Source organism: Thunnus albacares, chromosome 16 (genome assembly GCF_914725855.1).
Source record: "Thunnus albacares chromosome 16, fThuAlb1.1, whole genome shotgun sequence".
Classification (NCBI taxonomy): domain Eukaryota; kingdom Metazoa; phylum Chordata; class Actinopteri; order Scombriformes; family Scombridae; genus Thunnus; species Thunnus albacares.
Window position 1 is genome coordinate 17050923 of NC_058121.1, and position 18396 is coordinate 17069318.

Genomic DNA, 18396 nt, shown 5'->3' on the forward strand with positions numbered 1-18396 from the left:
GAAGCTCGAACAAGCATCGTTTTTCACATTGTTGTGTGTTGGCTCATCTATGAAATATGAGCTAGTGATGCATTAAGTGCTCCGGATCACGTGGATGATTTCTCAATCTGTGCTTGTGGAATGCAAGCAGTCTTCTATGTACATTAGATTCACAGTAACAGCACAGAGACGCACAGGGAGGGACATGAAAGGGCCGTAAACTGCAAATGTTTCAGTTAAGTTAATTCTGTAGCTTGAAATGGGTAAATACTGTCTCATTCATAACATACTGAACATTTCTTATCATATTGGAGTCCAAATGTAGTTAGTTTAGTGTTTCATCTCATGACAGACAGTACATACTGGCAGATCGCTACAGTGATACATCAGAACAACACATTTATTGCATGTATACAATTTAAATACATGAAATAGAAAGCCAAATTTTCCTTCAAAAACAAGAAGAAACAGTCGAAAAATGTGTGGTTAAGTGTTTGTTACCATCACAAAAACAGCTGTGTGATCACTCTCTGGACTGACAGGTTAGTTTAGATTACTTTCAAAACGGTGAATAATAACTGATTAATCATTTTTTCAATTAATAACCCTCAGGAAAACTCCCAGCTCAGTAGCCCATGTAATGCGTAAGACTTAATACATTTACATTACAAATAATAACACTGATACATGTGGTCATATGCATACATACATACATACATACAATAGTCAGGATGTGCCCACACAAAACCATGAACATGTGAACATTCAACATTCAAAGTCCTATACAATAAACAATACCCATAATATAGTTTCATATTATAGTCACAGTATTTTCAAACATGTTAATGAAATCCAGAAATGTTTAAAAAATAATAAAACCACTTCTCCCCTGCTAGTTTCACATTGGAGAAACACATCCTTCTTCATTTCGGTGTCCATCCAGTTGCTACGGTAAATGATGGTGATGTCATGAACTCCCACACAAATATGAACATCAGCACATCACGTTACAAAATTTTAAAAGTTGATAATTGATTTAGGCCATTTTCTTTTTTATGGTAACTGAAGGTGTTACACCACTAGAGCTCTTCCACTTTCTATTACACTGTTCAATCTGTTTGGTGTGTGTGTGTCTGTGTGCTTCCACATATTTGTATTTCTGTGTATTCTCAAACCACCAGCCAGGAAGTCTTTGTAGTTGTTTAATACGTCACCATGAAACAAAAGCCAGAATCATCAGCCGTGCCAGGAGACAGAAATAATCCAGGACCTCGGACTACAAGAGCTGTAAAATGTTTTGGCTCTCATGAGGAATAATGTAGTTGACATTAGTTTATTGATTAGATCAGATAATAATAGTTCCTATCATAAATATAGTTTTAATGGGGATAAACAGTTTATTTGCATATTTATATCCCTGTCCTTCTTCTTCCAAAATGATCCGTCTGCTTTCTTCTCTTTTTGTTTTCACATTGTCGCATCTCTCTCATTTTCTTCTAATAGTTCAGATCAACTTATATTTTGCTCTATTGTAGTGTATTGTACACTTTTACTAATTACCATATCAGCTGTCCTATCATCTCTAACATCCGTCCTACCTAACGACTCCCAGTATCTCAAACTTAAAACACAAAAGAGCACGTTGGGCTAAAGACTTGACTTTAATCGTACGACTCATCCAGATCTAGTTTTTCTACCCTCATAAGACATTTCAGCACTTCACACTTGTAGCATTTGAATCCAAATGTTACTAGAAGTCAAATCCTACAGAATTTAAAAAAAAACAAACTGTCAGTCTTTGTCTTTTACATCACACAAAAGTTTGCAGCCAATGTGCTAACAATCAAATCTAATTTTTATTTGAATGTAACTCAGTATTCCTTTGTAATATATACCTCTTGAAGGTAACGAAAGACTGCAGATGTCGAATAACAGAAACAGAGAGCTTGAAGTTTGGGAAAAGGGTCTTTCATGTTCAAATATCTTCTGCTTGTATTTGGACTTTTTCACTATAATGCTACGAGTAGTTTCCTATTTTAAAAGGGGATATTTTTCTGTGGAGGGAGGTGGGGTGTACTTACATGTTTGAGGACGGGCGATGGAGAAGCTTATATTTATTCAGGTATTTTCCTCTTGGAAGGAGGCACAAGGTGTGCTGGCAGATCTGACGGCAGTTCATGTCCCTCCAGTTTCACTTTGATCAGGTGATTGGCCAACGCAAATTCCTCATCGTCAAGCATCCCGTCCTTATCGATATCTGCCAGCTTCCAGATCTTTCCCAGCACTGTATTGGGCAGTTTTGACTTCACCATCTCCTTCTTGGCATTGGCTCCCGTCACCTTCCCGTTGACAGGAGACAGTGTGTAGAAAATCTCGTCGTAAGCAGGTTTGTCACGCGCAACGACCCACTCTGCTTCGTCGATGCCTTCGCCGGCTCCTTCGCCATACCCGTGACCGAATGGGCCGTCCAAAGTGCCGTCAAAGGCACCGCCCTTGACAACTGCGTTGGGGCGCTGCGTTTCCTCTTGGCGGACAAGGACCATCAAGCTAGCAATGTCGTTGGCTAGCATGTCATCCACTGACTCCAGGAGTTTGGGCTTAAGAGGCTGGAACTTGGTGAGATCCTGAGCTTGGAGTTGGTCCTGGGAGAGGAAGGCAGAAAGCAAAACAACCACAAGTTTAGGTCTTATCTATCTAAACATCTATCTATAATTCCTTTGCTCTTCCGTCTTTACCTGCATCTTCTTCAGATTTGGAAAGTCTCCAGGTGATATCTGATGTTCTCTTTCGATGCGTTTGTAGATATCTCCCAGGCTGCTGATCAGTTCTTTCTTCTTGTTGTCCTTCCCAAACACAGAAGGCATCTCTTTCTTCAGTGAGCTGATGATGTAGGCATGGACCTGCATTGGGAGATTGTAAGATACTTATGTTGTCAACAGAAAATCTATGCAGTGGGGAGTTAATGTCGGCCTACTTTAAAGTTTGTTTAACTGTTGACTTCTACTCGGTGTAATACACATATATAGGTATAGGTAGCCTATAAAGGATGGCTATGTATTAAGAGGGAGACCTGTGACAAAACTCTACCAAAACTGAAATACAGGAAGAGTTTAATGGGTCTATAAATTCTTTAAAATGTTTGGACCACAACATACAAGCAGATTAACACAGGTATCTGTGTTAACTGTCTGTTAAGTGGGCCAGAAATACAATTTCTTGCAGGTTATTTGTGTTTTTATTGTTGTCCTGTTCATGCCCTTTATAATTTTTTTTGGAATAACAAGCTTTTGATAAATGTCTCAAATATAACATCAGCAGCAGCAGACGGTTGCAACATGGCCTCTGGGGACCCTTAACTCTCCTTTAACCAGATTAGTCATACAGTAAATCTCTCAGATTACCTTTTGACATTTGTTTTTAATATTCAACTCAAACTAAATATTTTAAAAGTAATGGAAAAACCCGTATTTGTTATGTTGCTGTGGTGATCTGTGTGTGTGTGTGTGTGTGTGTGTGTGTGTGTGAGTGTTTCCCTAAATCCATCTCATGTCCTTGAAGCTCATCACAAAACACGCATGTACACACCCAATCAGCTGTCAAACAGGAAAACAGTACTCAATTCTCAGTTTGTTCAATCTGTGTGAGTGTTTGAGTGTGTGCATCCTCTGTGTATTTACTCCAACTACGACAGTCAGCAAGCGGACTGTCGCCTCTTGTACCTGACTTCCTGTCCGTAGAGGAAACAGGAAATAATTCACTCAGAGGAGAGTGCCACATTCGTCTGGTTCTATTGGTTCTGTGACAGCGAAAAGCTTTTTCTGTCAAGGTTAACAGCTGGTTGAGACGGGAAGAGTGAACAAGTGATGGGAAAGAATACACAATACATACTGTCGCAGCAGGAGTCCCATTATTTTAGCTATTTATAAATGTCTAAAAATAAAAAAGCTCAGCACTAACTATCATCCCTAAAATACTCAAGCTTGGGTTCAGTTCAAACAAATTAAATGCAAACAAACATGTTTAATGCAGGAAGGCTTTTTTCTAGAACCTTCAGTTAAGAAAATAATTGGAAATGACCAATAAAATTGTAAATTCATTCATGTTTGGCCAAATGGATTTAATACGGAATGGGGACCAAACTGATCCTACTGTGGAACAAAGGAATTTTAGTTACGGATCTGCAACAGTGCTTATTACATCCATCATTAATAACATCCACAGACAACAAGTTACTACATTTCGCAACAGTCATGTCATTCCATCCCTAGGTGGGTGGTTATTTTTATTTCCTGTGTACCTTACCTTGGCTAGTCTGGCCCTCTTGATCAGATCATTGAGTTTTCTTAGTGCCGCATTCCTCGGTAAAGACTGAATGTCCTTGAATAAATCCTGTTCCTCCGCTTCAAACAGCTTCCTGTTGTCAGGAATCAACAGAGGGTGGGACCAAAATGAACCGATGTAGACACGAATCACCTGCCAGTGAGGAGACAAGAGAGGGAATCAGCGGCTGGTGAGACCAAAACAGTAAACTGTACATAAAAATGTACAAAAAGGTGAGTAAATATGTAAACTTTTTAACTTTCTTTTTGACTATTTAAGGCAGTGAGTCAGCAACTAACCTCATCAGGTTTCTGGTAACTAAAGAATACATACTTGAAGGAAAACCCACACTTATTCTAGTAATGTGCTGGCTCGTAGGCAGACATCAAAATAAGTGTGAAAGCCGCACACTCATAACACCGACACACTTATTTCAACAAATGATGATCAATGTTTTGGCAAATTGTCTTCCTCAGGATAAAAAACTGCAGTCAGATGCTACAAATAAGAGCAGTCAACCTAAGAGGCACCTAATAATACAGAAGTGCCTCAAAGCCAAGCAAATATGGACGCCTCATGTCAGTCACAGCACATTGTTTTATGTAATTACACCTAAATTTAATGGCTATAATGTAATTTTGCCAATGCACAGTATTTTAAATCCTCATATGACCAACTCGGTTATCATACAGCGTTCCTGACTTGCTCACAAGTCCTTAACATGAGAGTCTTTCCATTCCTTCTCATCCATCAGATATAGTCTGAACGCAGCATAGGGGAAGCCTGACACCAAACACAAGCCCACATAAATCAAGAAATCAACCGGTAGAAACCAGAAAAATACAGGAGAAAAGTCAAAATAGAAAGTGAAAGAGAGCCACCTTTTGGCTGGAGCAGTGTCTTTAAAAATCAATGAGGAGTAAATGGTGCTGTAATGGTCCATAATTCTACTTTGCTGCATAATAATAGTGCTTTTAAAAAGTGGTTGGTAGGTACATGTGGCCACTGAACTGGTCTGAATTTTCTCCAAGAAAACTCCCAACTTCTAAAGTCAACTGTAAGGTAAAAAAAGTTGCCCAAAAGGAGTTTGAATTTTAAAGCTACTTTCTATTTCACAATGTCTTTCTATGTGTTTCTTCATGGCAATCCTACAAAATGAAGATATTATGGCGTAAAGACCAATACATTTGAGGGCATTTGCATGCAGGTTTTAACAGGTTATCACACTCAGCTGATGTATTTGCAGATATCATCACAGAAACTAAGTTTACTGTACCTCTGGGGTGTTGACTATTTTCCCCAGTGACCACATCAGGGCACCGTACACTCTCATCAACTGCTGCGTCTCTATCTGGTCAGCCTTGTTCAGCACAACCCTGAAGAGAACAACAGAACGGTGTTGATGTTGCATGCTTTGTGTTTCAATTAGATGTTTGCTTTGGTTATTAAAATGTCTGTAAATCAATGACTCTTACAGTACCTGATCTTGTCTTCATGGTTCTTCAGGGCCTTTATCACCTCTGAAAACTCATCAGAGATGTCCAGTTTGTGGGCGTCAAACAGTAAAATGATCCTGTCCACACGCTCTGCAAACCACTCCAAGACAGCCGCAAAGTCATAGCCTGTGAGGAGGAGACAGAGGAGGAGGAGAAAAAGGGTGTGAAATAAAAAGGTGGAATAAAGATTTCAGATGAGGCAATAGGAGGGTTGAGATAAAAAGAGAATGTGAGAAAAAAAGATGATTGTGTATCATTTTATATCTCATTTCTTTGTTCCCATCCCATACTGGTGTCAAAATAGCATTAAGGAGAGGCATTTTAATTAAAAGGTTCAGACCGTTCACGTTACTGTTGACGCTCAGATCAGTCAATTGTGTTTTTATGCTGATGATCAACGCTATCTATATTCCAAAGAATCATAAACCTCAACTGTAATGTTGCAATATTCTGCAAAATAAACTATTACAATAGCCTCGGGTCACAGAGGAGGCAATGTGAAGGACGCCAATATTACAACATGTTGAGAGAAAAGAATGTGTGTTTACAGATTGAGGCAGTCCTGCCAAGGTCCAAACTAAGCGGCCTTTTAAAAGTAAATAATGAGGAGGGAAAGCCACACACTCCATAAGCATTTGGATAGTAAAACATTGATTTTTCATTAACTATTTATTTAGCTATATTAATAAACAGATTTGAGTTTTTACGTGATACAAGTCCAATGTTATCATGACCTTGTGAATGAATGAAGACAGACGTGGATGTATGTATGAGTGAATTAATTAATAAATGCTTGAATGAGTGAATTAATGACTGAGTCTGTCAGCAGAAGTACATCACAGACTGCTTTGACTTTCTGTCCCACTCAAGGACAAAACTCACTCTCACCTGCAGAAATTCCACAGAATATGAGAGGAGAACAAAGAACAAAAGGGACACAAGGAAGGATTAGTGTGCTTACTAAAACTGAAGGACACAGAATCAAAACCTGTAAATATTATGAGATGGCAACTAGGAGGCATTTGTTGTCAGTTGGCAGTAGGTACTGTAGTAGTTTAATGTTAATTCAGTGAGTGTCAGATGGATTTTCTGGAGAGCTACAAATGTGAAAGATTGTCTCCCTTTATATTACAAAACAATATCCTACAGAAGCAACCCCTGATTTATAAGAAATCAGAGACCCATATAAATATTTCTATTACCCAAGTCTGACCCAGTCTGGTCCACCCTCAAGAGTCTCAGTAGACAGACATAGCTGTGATAAAAATCACCCTTTTTACATACTTGCTAAACTGCCGATATTGCCGCTGTAGCTGAACTGCTGCTCCTGGCAGTAGAAGAAGAGTTATGAATTTCCTGGATTCACAAAAGGGTGATAATGCTGTGAAATCCCAAGATTCTGATTCTTGAGCTATAATGCTGACATTAGAATTCAAGGCTCTTATGATGAATTATGATAAAAGGCAATACTGTTTTGGAAGAAATTACTGGTGGAATTTGAAATAATTCTTTACTGGAATAGAGCAAAAGTTCAGCAGCAGTGACAATAAGTATGTAAAACAATGGAAATCTGTTTTAGCAGCCTTTCAGTACTGCATGATCACAGCTGAGAGGAGACAGAGGGCACACTGCTGCTGCTTGAGCAAAGCTACAGAGGGTTAATTGAGACGGATACCTTGATATTTTGAATTCGATATGAAAACAGAATTTAGTGGATTTGGTCTTCACACACTTTTCACATGGTGTTGGGGTTAAACAAGATTGCAATTTTCATTACATTGCACAATTTCAGCTTCTATGTATATAAGTGGACATTTGGGTGTGATGGTAGCAGAAGAAGAAAGGTAAGGGATAAAAAAAAAAAGTATGAGGAGCAAAGCGCTGAACAAGGGAAAATTCCTCTGATGATGGCAGAAGAGGAAAGGATCATCACAGTTATTAGAAATCTTCTGGGGACAGTGAGTACCACATCTCATGGCAATGTAAAAATTATCACTATCATTAGGCCTTGTTGCTAATGGTGCATAAAGCTTACCACATTTTTAAAGACTTTTCTCTTAAAAGTAGCCCTCAAACCCAGAACATCAAGAGATACCTGAATGAAGCTACAGCACCGTGTGATATATCTGACTAAAATACCCTAATAAGGTAAGAATACTATGTATTTTTTCCCAAACCATGTGACCAGATTCTGGTGAAGAACGTGTTAACAGTCCACAAATTCGTCAAAGTCAAGATATCGCTTTATTTTGCCTTTTTGCAGCTAGTTGATGCCCATGTTTATGATTACAGTACCTCCATAAAGACATCTATGTAGGCAGCTATAGCCTGAAAACTCCTCATCTGGACATACACACACACATACAAATAAATACAGAGAAATGGATGTAACAAGGCAGAAAAGAAATAAATGGATGATAGATTCAAGAATGAGACAACATACAAATACCATACATACAAATAAAACATGAAAACACATACATGACATGCAATAATGGATGAAATGAAAATGAAAATGAGCACACACAAAACAGAAACTTCACTCTGTCCTTAGAGAAAACACAGCTGTGCTGACTCAGTAGAGGTTAAGTATTTTTTTTTTTTTTTAATATCCAACAGACACGGGCAGGGTCACACCTCACTGTGCTGTTTATTTGGTTTGACAGCACGTTCACGTTCACTTTGGCCGAACAAATAGAAAGCAGAGAAGAGTCGATGTGGGTCTGTTTCAATTAGATGACTTCCAAATGTAAACAAAATGTGAAATTCTGCTGGTGCTGACAAGAGTGTTCATTCTCTGTTGTTTCTCAACAGAGAAGCTGAAGACAACAAACTTCTCATGACAAACATTTTTTCCAAAATCCAGACCCAACCCTGCTATGAAGTAATGTGCTGAACCCAGTGACCAGGACTCGTTCCTTGTTCTTATGTAGCCCTTGGAAATATGTTTTTATATTTTATCATTTAACCACCCTGAATTTCATGATATTGACCATGCACAACCTCTTTGGAACAACAGAGGGCATACAGATTTGAGTGGGGAGAAAATATGTATTGTAAAAACCTCATTATGAAAAAATAGTATGGTGATATAGTTAAAAACTGTTCATTATCACTTCTGAATGTTGCTTGTGTTTCATCACCCTTTACACCTGAACTGTGGTTCTAACAGAGAACAAACAGAACATAGAAGACAGAGAGAGAAAAGCAGAAAGAAAGTCAAAGATGGACGGTGTAAGAAGGAGTAGGTGAATGTGGGAAAGAGTAAAGTATGGCTGTCTTTAATTATCCCTGTGCTTTTGTTTATTTCAGCCGTTGGTATGGCAATGCCACCATTGAGCTTTGGGAATGCCAGCCATCAGACACATATCAGCCTGTAAGAAGAAAGCTGCAGAAAGAAGTCTTGTTTGCAGTTTACACCTAAACTCCTCAGCTGCTCTGGGATATGTGCTCATTTCAAAAGTATAATTCAAAATCATACAGCTTTATCTGACAATTTCTGATGATTCAAATAGAATAAAACAGCAATTCAGTCTGATCAGAATTGCTAGGAACACTATAAACAATTGATAAAAGTATTTCACTCTGTAAGTGCAGTAAATGCATCAAGGAAGCCAGTAGAGACATACTTCTGTTACCTTTGCACAACAACAGAAAAAGAGTTTCTTCGTTGGCTGAACTTTTTAACAACATGATAAATATCTCACATACAGTATATCCAGTGATGCAGGGATGTTTCCAAAATGTTGATGACATGTACAGTAGAGTTGCGACCAATGAGATGTCAAGGAATTTGTTTTTGCAATAGAGCCTCTACAGATATCTCACCACTGTAGAATCACCAAAGAATGAAGTGTGATGAAGGAAAAATCTGCCATGTTGTTTTTAATGGTACTTTAGTAGCATTTTCTGTTCAGTGCAGAGTTTGAATAAAGTTGGTCCAACTTTCAACAACAATTGTGACTGTTGGTCCTCTTAAATCTGCAGCTGTGTTTGTTAACATTGTGTGAAGATTTCGGTGCATGAGAGGGCAAATACACATTGTGTTTGTCATGTTTTAAATTCAATACAGAACTGTACAGAGTTACATTGTGTGTGTTTGTGTGAGAGGGAGCTCATTGAAAGCTCATCTTTTTGTCACCGCTTCCTGTTCTTTGAAATGAATGAAGCATAATCCTCCTGATAGCTAAAAGCTAAAATAAACACACACACACAGAAAATGCTGACATTGTAAGTTCAGACTTTAGTGGGACTCAGGGGGGCCACAGCTGAATGGGTCCGGTGAACGAATACACACACACACACACACACACACACTCTAACATAAACAGAGGTAGATAAAAGTGTGTGATGAAAGTGTGTTTTACCTCGACTGATTCTCTGTTTCTCTCCTGACAGGATCCCTGGTGTGTCGATCACGCTGATGCTTTCCAGCACTGGGTTAGGCAGTTGGGCACACACAAATCTGCACACACACACGAGAGGAGAGGAGAGAAGAGAAGAGAAGAGAGGAGAAGAGAGGAGAAGAGAAGAGAAGAGAGGAGAGGGGAGGAGAGGAGAGGAGAGGAGAGAAGAGTAGGGAAGACGAGAAGACAAGAGTCAGGACAGAAGTGTAAAATGTTTAAACAACAAACATTATCCAACACCAGACATTTCCTTGTCCCTCTCTCCTCCTTCTCCTCTATCTCTCGCTCTCTTCTTCCAGCTGTATAAATACGAACGGCGGTCATCCTCACTGTGAACCCCTCTAATCCCCACTGACAATCAGCGTTTCTTCTGTCTCCTTTCAGCAGTGGTGGGCCCTCACAGTGAGGACACTACCGCAAGAGCAAATGCAAATAAAAGAGTTTTTGGCAGTTTTCCTTTTCCAGAAGGATGACTCTGCAAAGATGACTGGCTGACACACATACACACACAAACACACACACACAGAGAGCCATTAACAGAGGAAAGCCTGACCAGTGAGCAGAGGGAAATTCAATCACAGAGGAATGTAGAGCTGCAGTGTGGATTCTCTCGCTCGCTCTCTTTCTTCCTCAGTCTTTCCATCTTATGTTTACATACTTCACCTCGATACGTAACATTTACTCTTTTCAGGACAGGCACACCTGTGAGGAAATTTGACAGCATCTGCCATCAGATCATTTCAGCTAGTGAACATGTATAAGTGTGTGTGAGCGTCTACCTGTTGAGGAATGCGTTTCCAAAGGCGTTCAGCTTTCTGAAAGGCTTCTTGGGGTCCACCACTAAGGCATTGCCGGGGATGACTCCTTCTGTGTCGCCGTGCATCACTGCGATAAAGGAATCCGTGGTGGGTTCGGGGCCAATCCTCATTCCGGGAAAATCCTGCTCCAACAGGTAGCTGTCAGAGAGATAGCGAGATGTGGCGTTAAACTAAACAAGAGACTAGATGTCTTTGATAAATTATATAGCGAGTAAGAATAAATCAACCGTACATAAATGCCTTTTTGGTATGTCAGAGTAATCCCTAAAGAAGATGCTATCTGAGGCACTGAACAATAGTGTAAATAGAGGCATCCACTTTTTTAAGTATTTGCCAAGGAAGAAAGTGATGTTACTGCAAATGTATAAAGCTATAATGACAGAGAATGTAAACAATTTCTGTATCCATGGGTTACTGATTCAACAAGAAGCAATTCTCCATGTCCACAACTGCTTGCAAGTTGGCCTTATATCAGTTTTCTCATTCACATCAGTTCACTGAATCCCTACATTCATCTGTAGACAGCAGGACAGATGCCGCATGCCTTTTCAAAGTGATTATGCCAACAGGAAATTGGTCTGGATGGTAAGACGCAATTCAAGAATTGCCAAGTCTGCCTTGAATTAGATGCTGCTGGAACAAAGATTAAGAGAGGTTTTACATCACATGTGTTGGATGGCTGCCGTGCACAAAAGAACCACCTGCTCCAAAAACAACAGATATTAGTTCAAGATATTAGTTGCTGATCACATGGAGCAAATAAGAAACCTTTTTGAAGTAGTGTTTTGTGGTCAGGTGAGACCAAGATAATGATAATTTTCCAGATGTGGAGTTGAATGACAATATTGTATCTGTTACTAGGAGAAAAGGTGAGATATCTATCACCAAGCCACAGAGGCTATTTTCAGGAATGATGATGACAGCGTTGCACTCTGGGACTGACTCATTGCAAAGTAATGATAAATCAGAAAGATTAAATCAATGTTATTCAGCAATTTGGACACAATAAAGTGTTCCTAAAAGACAGTGACTCTAAAAGACGTCAACAAGACTCTGTGAGGTTGTGCACAGTGGTGGTTAGAGCTAAATGCTAATGTCAGCATGATCACAATGAGAATGCTAACATGCTGATGTTTAGCAGGTTTACTGTTTACAGTGTTCACCATCTTAGTTTAGAGTGTTAGCTAATAATTGCTAATGAGTGTGTACAGCTGAGGCTGATGGGAATGACATTAGTTTATCAGGTATATGGTAAAAAAAAATTTTTAAAAAGTGACACAAAGTCCAAGTCATCACGAGGGGAACGTGTAATAAATTTCATGGCAGTCCATCCAATGTTTCAGACATTTCACTCAAAACCACAAATGTCAACCTCATGGTGGCGCTAAAGGAAAAGTCACAGCATCACAAAGGCATTTAGATTCATCCTCTGGGGAACATGACTGTTTATAAAACTTCATGGCAACCATTAAATATTTGTTGAGATATTTAAGTCGTGGAACAACTGACTGCCAAACCGACCGTCAAATAGACCAACACTGCCCAGAGTCACACCACTATCCTGACTAAAAATAGTTTTTCAATGGCTAAATAAGGTTAAAATTGAGAGTTAAGTTCTGACTACATAGAGAATATGTGGACTGGACTAAGAAGACATATCTGTGGAAGAATTTGGTTGAGCTCCACCTATTCTGACAAGGTGAATGGTTAAATATACTACCTTGTCAGGGGTTTGTTTGCTAACTGATGATAAGAAACAGCTGACTGAGGTGAAAAAGGTTAAAGACAGGCATCCAAACATTGGATTATATGCATGGTTTTGACTGAGCAGATTTTTCAGGAAAGCTCATAATAAATATCTCAAATAACTCCAATTTGTTCGTGTGTTTTACAGCAAATATGTATTTTGTTCAACATAAAACTGATGTAAACTTTTGACCTCATCTGCGATTGTTGCTATGGCAGCACAGCTGACTTACAACTCATATGTTTAAGGTGTGAAAGGTTGAATCCTCAACTGTTAATTCACATCACACATGTTACAAATGAAGATTAGTGAGTTTGTATTGAGGTTCACTATCTCAACAATGTGAACTCAGGCCATAAAAAGAGATTTAGACAAAAGATTTACAGCTAAAAGGGCTATAAATTTTAAGTGTGAATGTGGGATGTGTATTCATTTTAACTGCTAACAGATGTAAGGATGGTTCCCTCTTATACATCTCCAATCCCCACACACACACACACACCTTCTCAGAGGAGCTAGCTGTGCCTGGTGGAGCCATCTCTCTGCACACGTGTCTGTGTAGTGTGAGTAGGGAGGCTGTGCATCAACCAGATTATATGTTTGATAGCATAGATGTGTATGTGTCTGTGTGTGTGTCTGTGCGTGTGTGAAATTCACACTAACATATCAGCTCACTTGCACGCTGTTTCATTTATCACATTCTGTGCAGTTTGATCTCAGTTTATTTCCTGACAGGGAGGTAAAAATAAACATTTGCAGCCACAAGCTTCACCGACACACAATCTCAAAGTTATAGTTTAAAGGTCTGAAGCATTGAAGCATCTTAAAAAAATCAACCCATGAGTAAAGAAAATAGAAGATTATAAGAGCTGTGTGAAAAACATTTGTCACCGTAACATTTTTCGATTTTATGACATTACCAGAATGTGTCCTGTCACCTTGAAGGAAACCTTTTATGTGATGATGATCTGCTCTTTGACAGACCATAAAAGTCAGATGTGGGAGCAAGAGAAAAATCGATAAATTCAGCCCAAAAATGAAGACAAGCTCACGTTACTGACCTCTGAATGACTGCTTAAATAGAGAGACTATGTTACCCTCCATCAGCATCTCGTTTCTCTCTTTTAGTCTTTTAGCTGCCTGACTCATATTATTTTATATTTTATTCCTTTTCTCATTCACATCAATCTAAAAATAATTTAAATAAATATCTGTTTAAATAAATGGACAAATCATTCTTTGTTTATCATCATATCCAAGCACATCCGCACCTGACCCACTGACAAAAGTACCCTTACTGCTTCCAAATCTGTGACTGCAGCAGCTCTGACCGAGGGTTACTCAGCATTTTGTACATTCTGCGTCTTACTGTCACAATGTCGGTGGTGTAGGGTCAAGTTGCTGACCGGAGGGGGGGTGTTGTCATCAGTGAAGAACCAGTGAAAAGGAAGAGAGAAAGACAGAGAAGAGAGTAGAGAAGAGGAAGAGAGAAAAGGGATGTCTGCACTGTGCTGTCTTATAGCAGGAAGTCACTAACAGCATCCTCTCTCTGGCTTTCAAAGGCTTAACCTCCTAATTACCTCCAATGCAAGTGTATGTGTGTGTGTGTGTGTGTGTGTGTGTGTATATGGTGTTCTGCGTGTGTGCATGTGTGTGTCTGAGGCGCAAATCGTTAGTGGCAGCAGTGCAGTTCAAAAGAGGCCCGACACCCAGCTGCGAATATCTCTCTCTGTCACACACACATGAATATACACCAATACCAGAAATTCCCCACCCCATAATCTCTGATTAAACAGAATATATGATAATATCAATTATAATAAAACACAACCTTTGCTAATGAGTACAGTGTCTAAGCTACAACAAGCTGATAATATATGCAACATAACCTTGATCATGTTTGTGAAATCCAAGCAGGAAATGTATTTACTAGACTGACCGTTTAAAAGAATGTTTACAAGGACAACATGTTTGCTTAAATAGTTAACTTTGGGAGCTTAATCCAAGAAAAAAGAAAACATCCAAGTTTTTTGTAATTTTTCTTCATGAGGTGCAGGACAAGGAGGAGGAGGAGGAGGTCCCCGACACTTCCTGCACCTCAGGGCCCGTCAGCTCTGCATGAGGTCAGACACAAGGCTCCTACGTCCACTCTGTACCCATCTGTGCCTCCATCTGCTTACTTTGTTTTCAGTTTGGTACTTACAGCCTGTCTTGTAATGTACGAACTGATTGTCTGTTCAGAAACTATCATTCATGGACATTTGCTAAATCTAGTAACTTAAATTGGTATATGGTATATTTGGTAAATAAGAAGGCAAACGCTCTAATTTTGAAATATAACTCTAAAACAAGTTCTATTAACATATTTGGCTCCCTAGTTGAAAACACAAACATTTCATGACCCTAATACATAGTAGAGAGAACATTATATATATATATATATATATATATATATATATATATATATATATATATATATATATATATATATATATATATATATATATATATATCAGTCTGATCATTCATACACATGTATACTGTATATACACACACACCTCTTCAGGGAGGATTGCAGTCAGGCAGAGCTGCCTCGATATGAGGTATCAAGCTTGCGTGTGTGTGTGTGTGTTATGTCAGCTGTCATATTAACTTTTTATGGATTTAATAAAGCTTGCAGAGGTGTGGCTCCTCACAGTTAGGCTATGAGTGTTTTTATTGGTGGGTATGATGGCTGACCTTTCTTCTTTTTTAATATTGATATGTTTTGCTTTTTATTGTTTCAATGCTACTTCTATTATGTTCAAATCCAGCTTATTGTGAGACCACTGCACTCTTCTTCTTCTTCTTCTTCACTCTTGCTGACAAACTGCTTCACTGCTGAAGCTGAGAGAGGGAAAAGTCAGTTTGGGTGTGTCAACCTCTCCCTTTCTATCTTTCTAGAAGCCCCTGCCCTATGTGTTTGTATGTGATCCCCATATCCATATGGAGCTCTTCATCAGTATGTCATGTCAGTATGTGTTGTTTTCTCACCGTATGAAGCTCGTCTTGCCAGTAGAGTACTGTCCCACCAGTAAGACCATGGGCTTGTTGTCAAAGTCGGCATCCTCCAGAGCTGGGGAGTGAAACTCGTGGAACTTGTAGCTCTCCTCCAGAGGCAGGAGTTTTGTTTTGTAGAGCTTTTTCAGACCATCACTGACGGTCTGAAAGACTTCTGGCTCCTTCTTCCTCCTGTCGTCGGTCCCGAGCCAGCTGAACATGGTTACCGATGGCTGATTGTTAAGAGTTGTCTAGCTTCCAATAGGTGCAACTGGTCAAAAATGCTGTTTGTTGATGAGCTGGACAATATTCAAGGTCAATATGAACGTACAAGACTTTAACAGCTCCAATTCAAAACTCTGCTTAACAAAATAGCTTTAAGTCTACTTTGTTAAGTTTTATGTTTTCTAAAACTTAATAAACTTAAATTACAACACACATAATGTGTCTAACTGGAGATACAGGGGCAGGTGAAGCTGAGATTTGGCTGAATTTAAAAACAACTTCCATTTAAATCTAAGCAAAAAGGTTATTTAAATTTGACAGGCGAAAACACTGACAAAAATCTATGTTGTTGTTTTCCTAGAAATCTTTGCAAAAAAGATAAAAGTATTTTGCTGTCACAACTGTCCCAGGACACAAAAACAGGGATGAAAGTCGGTGTGTATGTGTGTCCTGCTCTGCTGAATGGGTGGTGACTGTTGTTGTTCTTGGTGATGATATTGACGCTTGGCCTGATGTTACATTCAACCCAGTTGAAAGCAATTTGAGGGGTTTTTTGTCTCTAGGTATGTCTAAAAAAAGACAGGATAAAAATCTAAATTGTATCTATTTATGAGAATTTAAACCTGACCCATCAAACGCATCCTGATCATCGAGTCCATCGGTCCTGCTTAAATATCCAGGCCACTAATGATGATCCTGGGCCGGAAAGAAACACTGCATTCAATGGGGTTGTTTTTGTTCACCAACCTAGCTTAGTAAACAAACACTGCCGAGGGAAAAAAAAAACTTAATTTACCCTGCTCATCACGTTACCGCTATTCAATATCGTCCAAGAGCGAGCAGAGGAATCCCAAAAATGATGCACCGAGCTGCTGTCAGAGCGCAGCGACCGTTATTGTTCAACCGCTCCCGCTCTCCGCCACACAAAACCAGCACAAACTCGTCAGGGTAAAATTATTTCTGTCGTTTTCGAGTCAAAAAATAAGATTAGCCTGTTTGCTAGCGCTAGTGGTTATTCACTGTCACAGCACGGCGCTGAATGTAGCAGCAGCTGATGCCCTGCAGCTCAATTTAAATGCCTAGTCGAAGGAAACCTGAGCCCGGCGGAAGTGCCCGACGACTGGCAGCCCGACCCAGCGCGGTCCCGCCCAATGGTGCAGGAGCTGAAGCCGGCCGGGACGCGATGTGTAGTTTTCCTAGGATGGCGAGGTCATGACCCGCCCTACTCTACCTCTGATTGGCTTACCGTGATATTCTTACCCTTATTCTAACCAATCTCACTCCTCGTGCCTAAACCTGACCAACCCAACCAACGAAGGCAACGAGGACTAGCCAATCAAAGGCAGAGTAGGGCAGGTAATGACTTCACCATCCTAGGAAAAAATAATTGGCGACCGGGACGACGCCATGATGGATGAGGGACGGAGGAGCTGCCGTTGTATGGAAGCGCGCCGCTTGGTGGTACAATATGAAAACTGCAAGGAGGGATATTAAAGGATAGGTTCATAATTTTGTTGTTTTAAGTATGTCTTAAAACAACAGTCAGGTGCCCAAATGAACCCAGAAAGAGGTTTTTCTCTCTGTAATCATTCCTCCTGTTCATTTCAAAAATGCATTTAAAAGTTTATCTGAATCTTATATTAGGCTTTTGGCAATCTGGGTTAGTCATATCAAGTGGGTATCTGCCACATTTACAGTCTTTTTAGCATAAAATTCCCTCTTTGTGTTTCCTTGGATCATGAATCATGAATTTCTGTTGGCATTGTGTTTTGTGTTTCATATCCATACACTCATACTCTCCATACCACTCACACAGACACCACACGCATCACTGACCTGCTCACATTTTATATTTCATATAATTAAAGGAAACGTCCACAATCTTTCAAGTCTGTCTTACACTATCTCCACAGCACTGCACTCTGCTCTGACTCACCAGGACGCCTACAACACATATGTGAGGATACTGTTTGTTGATTTCGGCTCTGCTTTCAACACTGTTCGTCCCTCCAAGCTGGTCATCAAACTTCACAATCTCGGTTTTAGCCCCTCCATATGTAACTGGCTCCTGGATTTTCTGGAGCCCTAATCAGTTAAGCTAGACAACCATACCTCTTCCACCTTGACTCTGAGCCCTGGGGTCCCACAGGGCTGTGTTCTCAGCCCACTCCTCTTCCCCCTCTTCATATATGACCGCAAAGCTCTTCATGACACTAACTCCATCATCAAGTTTGCAGATGGGCCTGATCAAAGACAACAACAAGTCAGCCTACAGGGAGGAGGTGGAGCACCCGGCAGCTGGTGCAAAGAGAACCACCTGGACCTGAGCATCAACAAGACCAAAGAACTGATTATAGATTACAAAA

At 39.8% G+C, this 18396-nt stretch overlaps 1 protein-coding gene across 1 annotated transcript; it reads right to left on the reverse strand.

Annotated features, from left to right (window-relative positions):
• Nucleotides 1-1761: 1761 nt before the first annotated feature.
• Nucleotides 1762-17194, reverse strand: ehd3 (EH-domain containing 3). The gene is made up of 8 exons (XM_044377353.1): nucleotides 15800-17194; nucleotides 10981-11157; nucleotides 10163-10260; nucleotides 5780-5921; nucleotides 5576-5675; nucleotides 4282-4452; nucleotides 2715-2879; nucleotides 1762-2621 (listed from the first exon to the last, which is right to left on the reverse strand). The coding sequence occupies exons 1-8, from the start codon at nucleotides 16024-16026 to the stop codon at nucleotides 2094-2096; spliced, it is 1608 nt and encodes a 535-aa protein (XP_044233288.1). The 5' UTR covers nucleotides 16027-17194; the 3' UTR covers nucleotides 1762-2093.
• Nucleotides 17195-18396: the final 1202 nt, after the last annotated feature.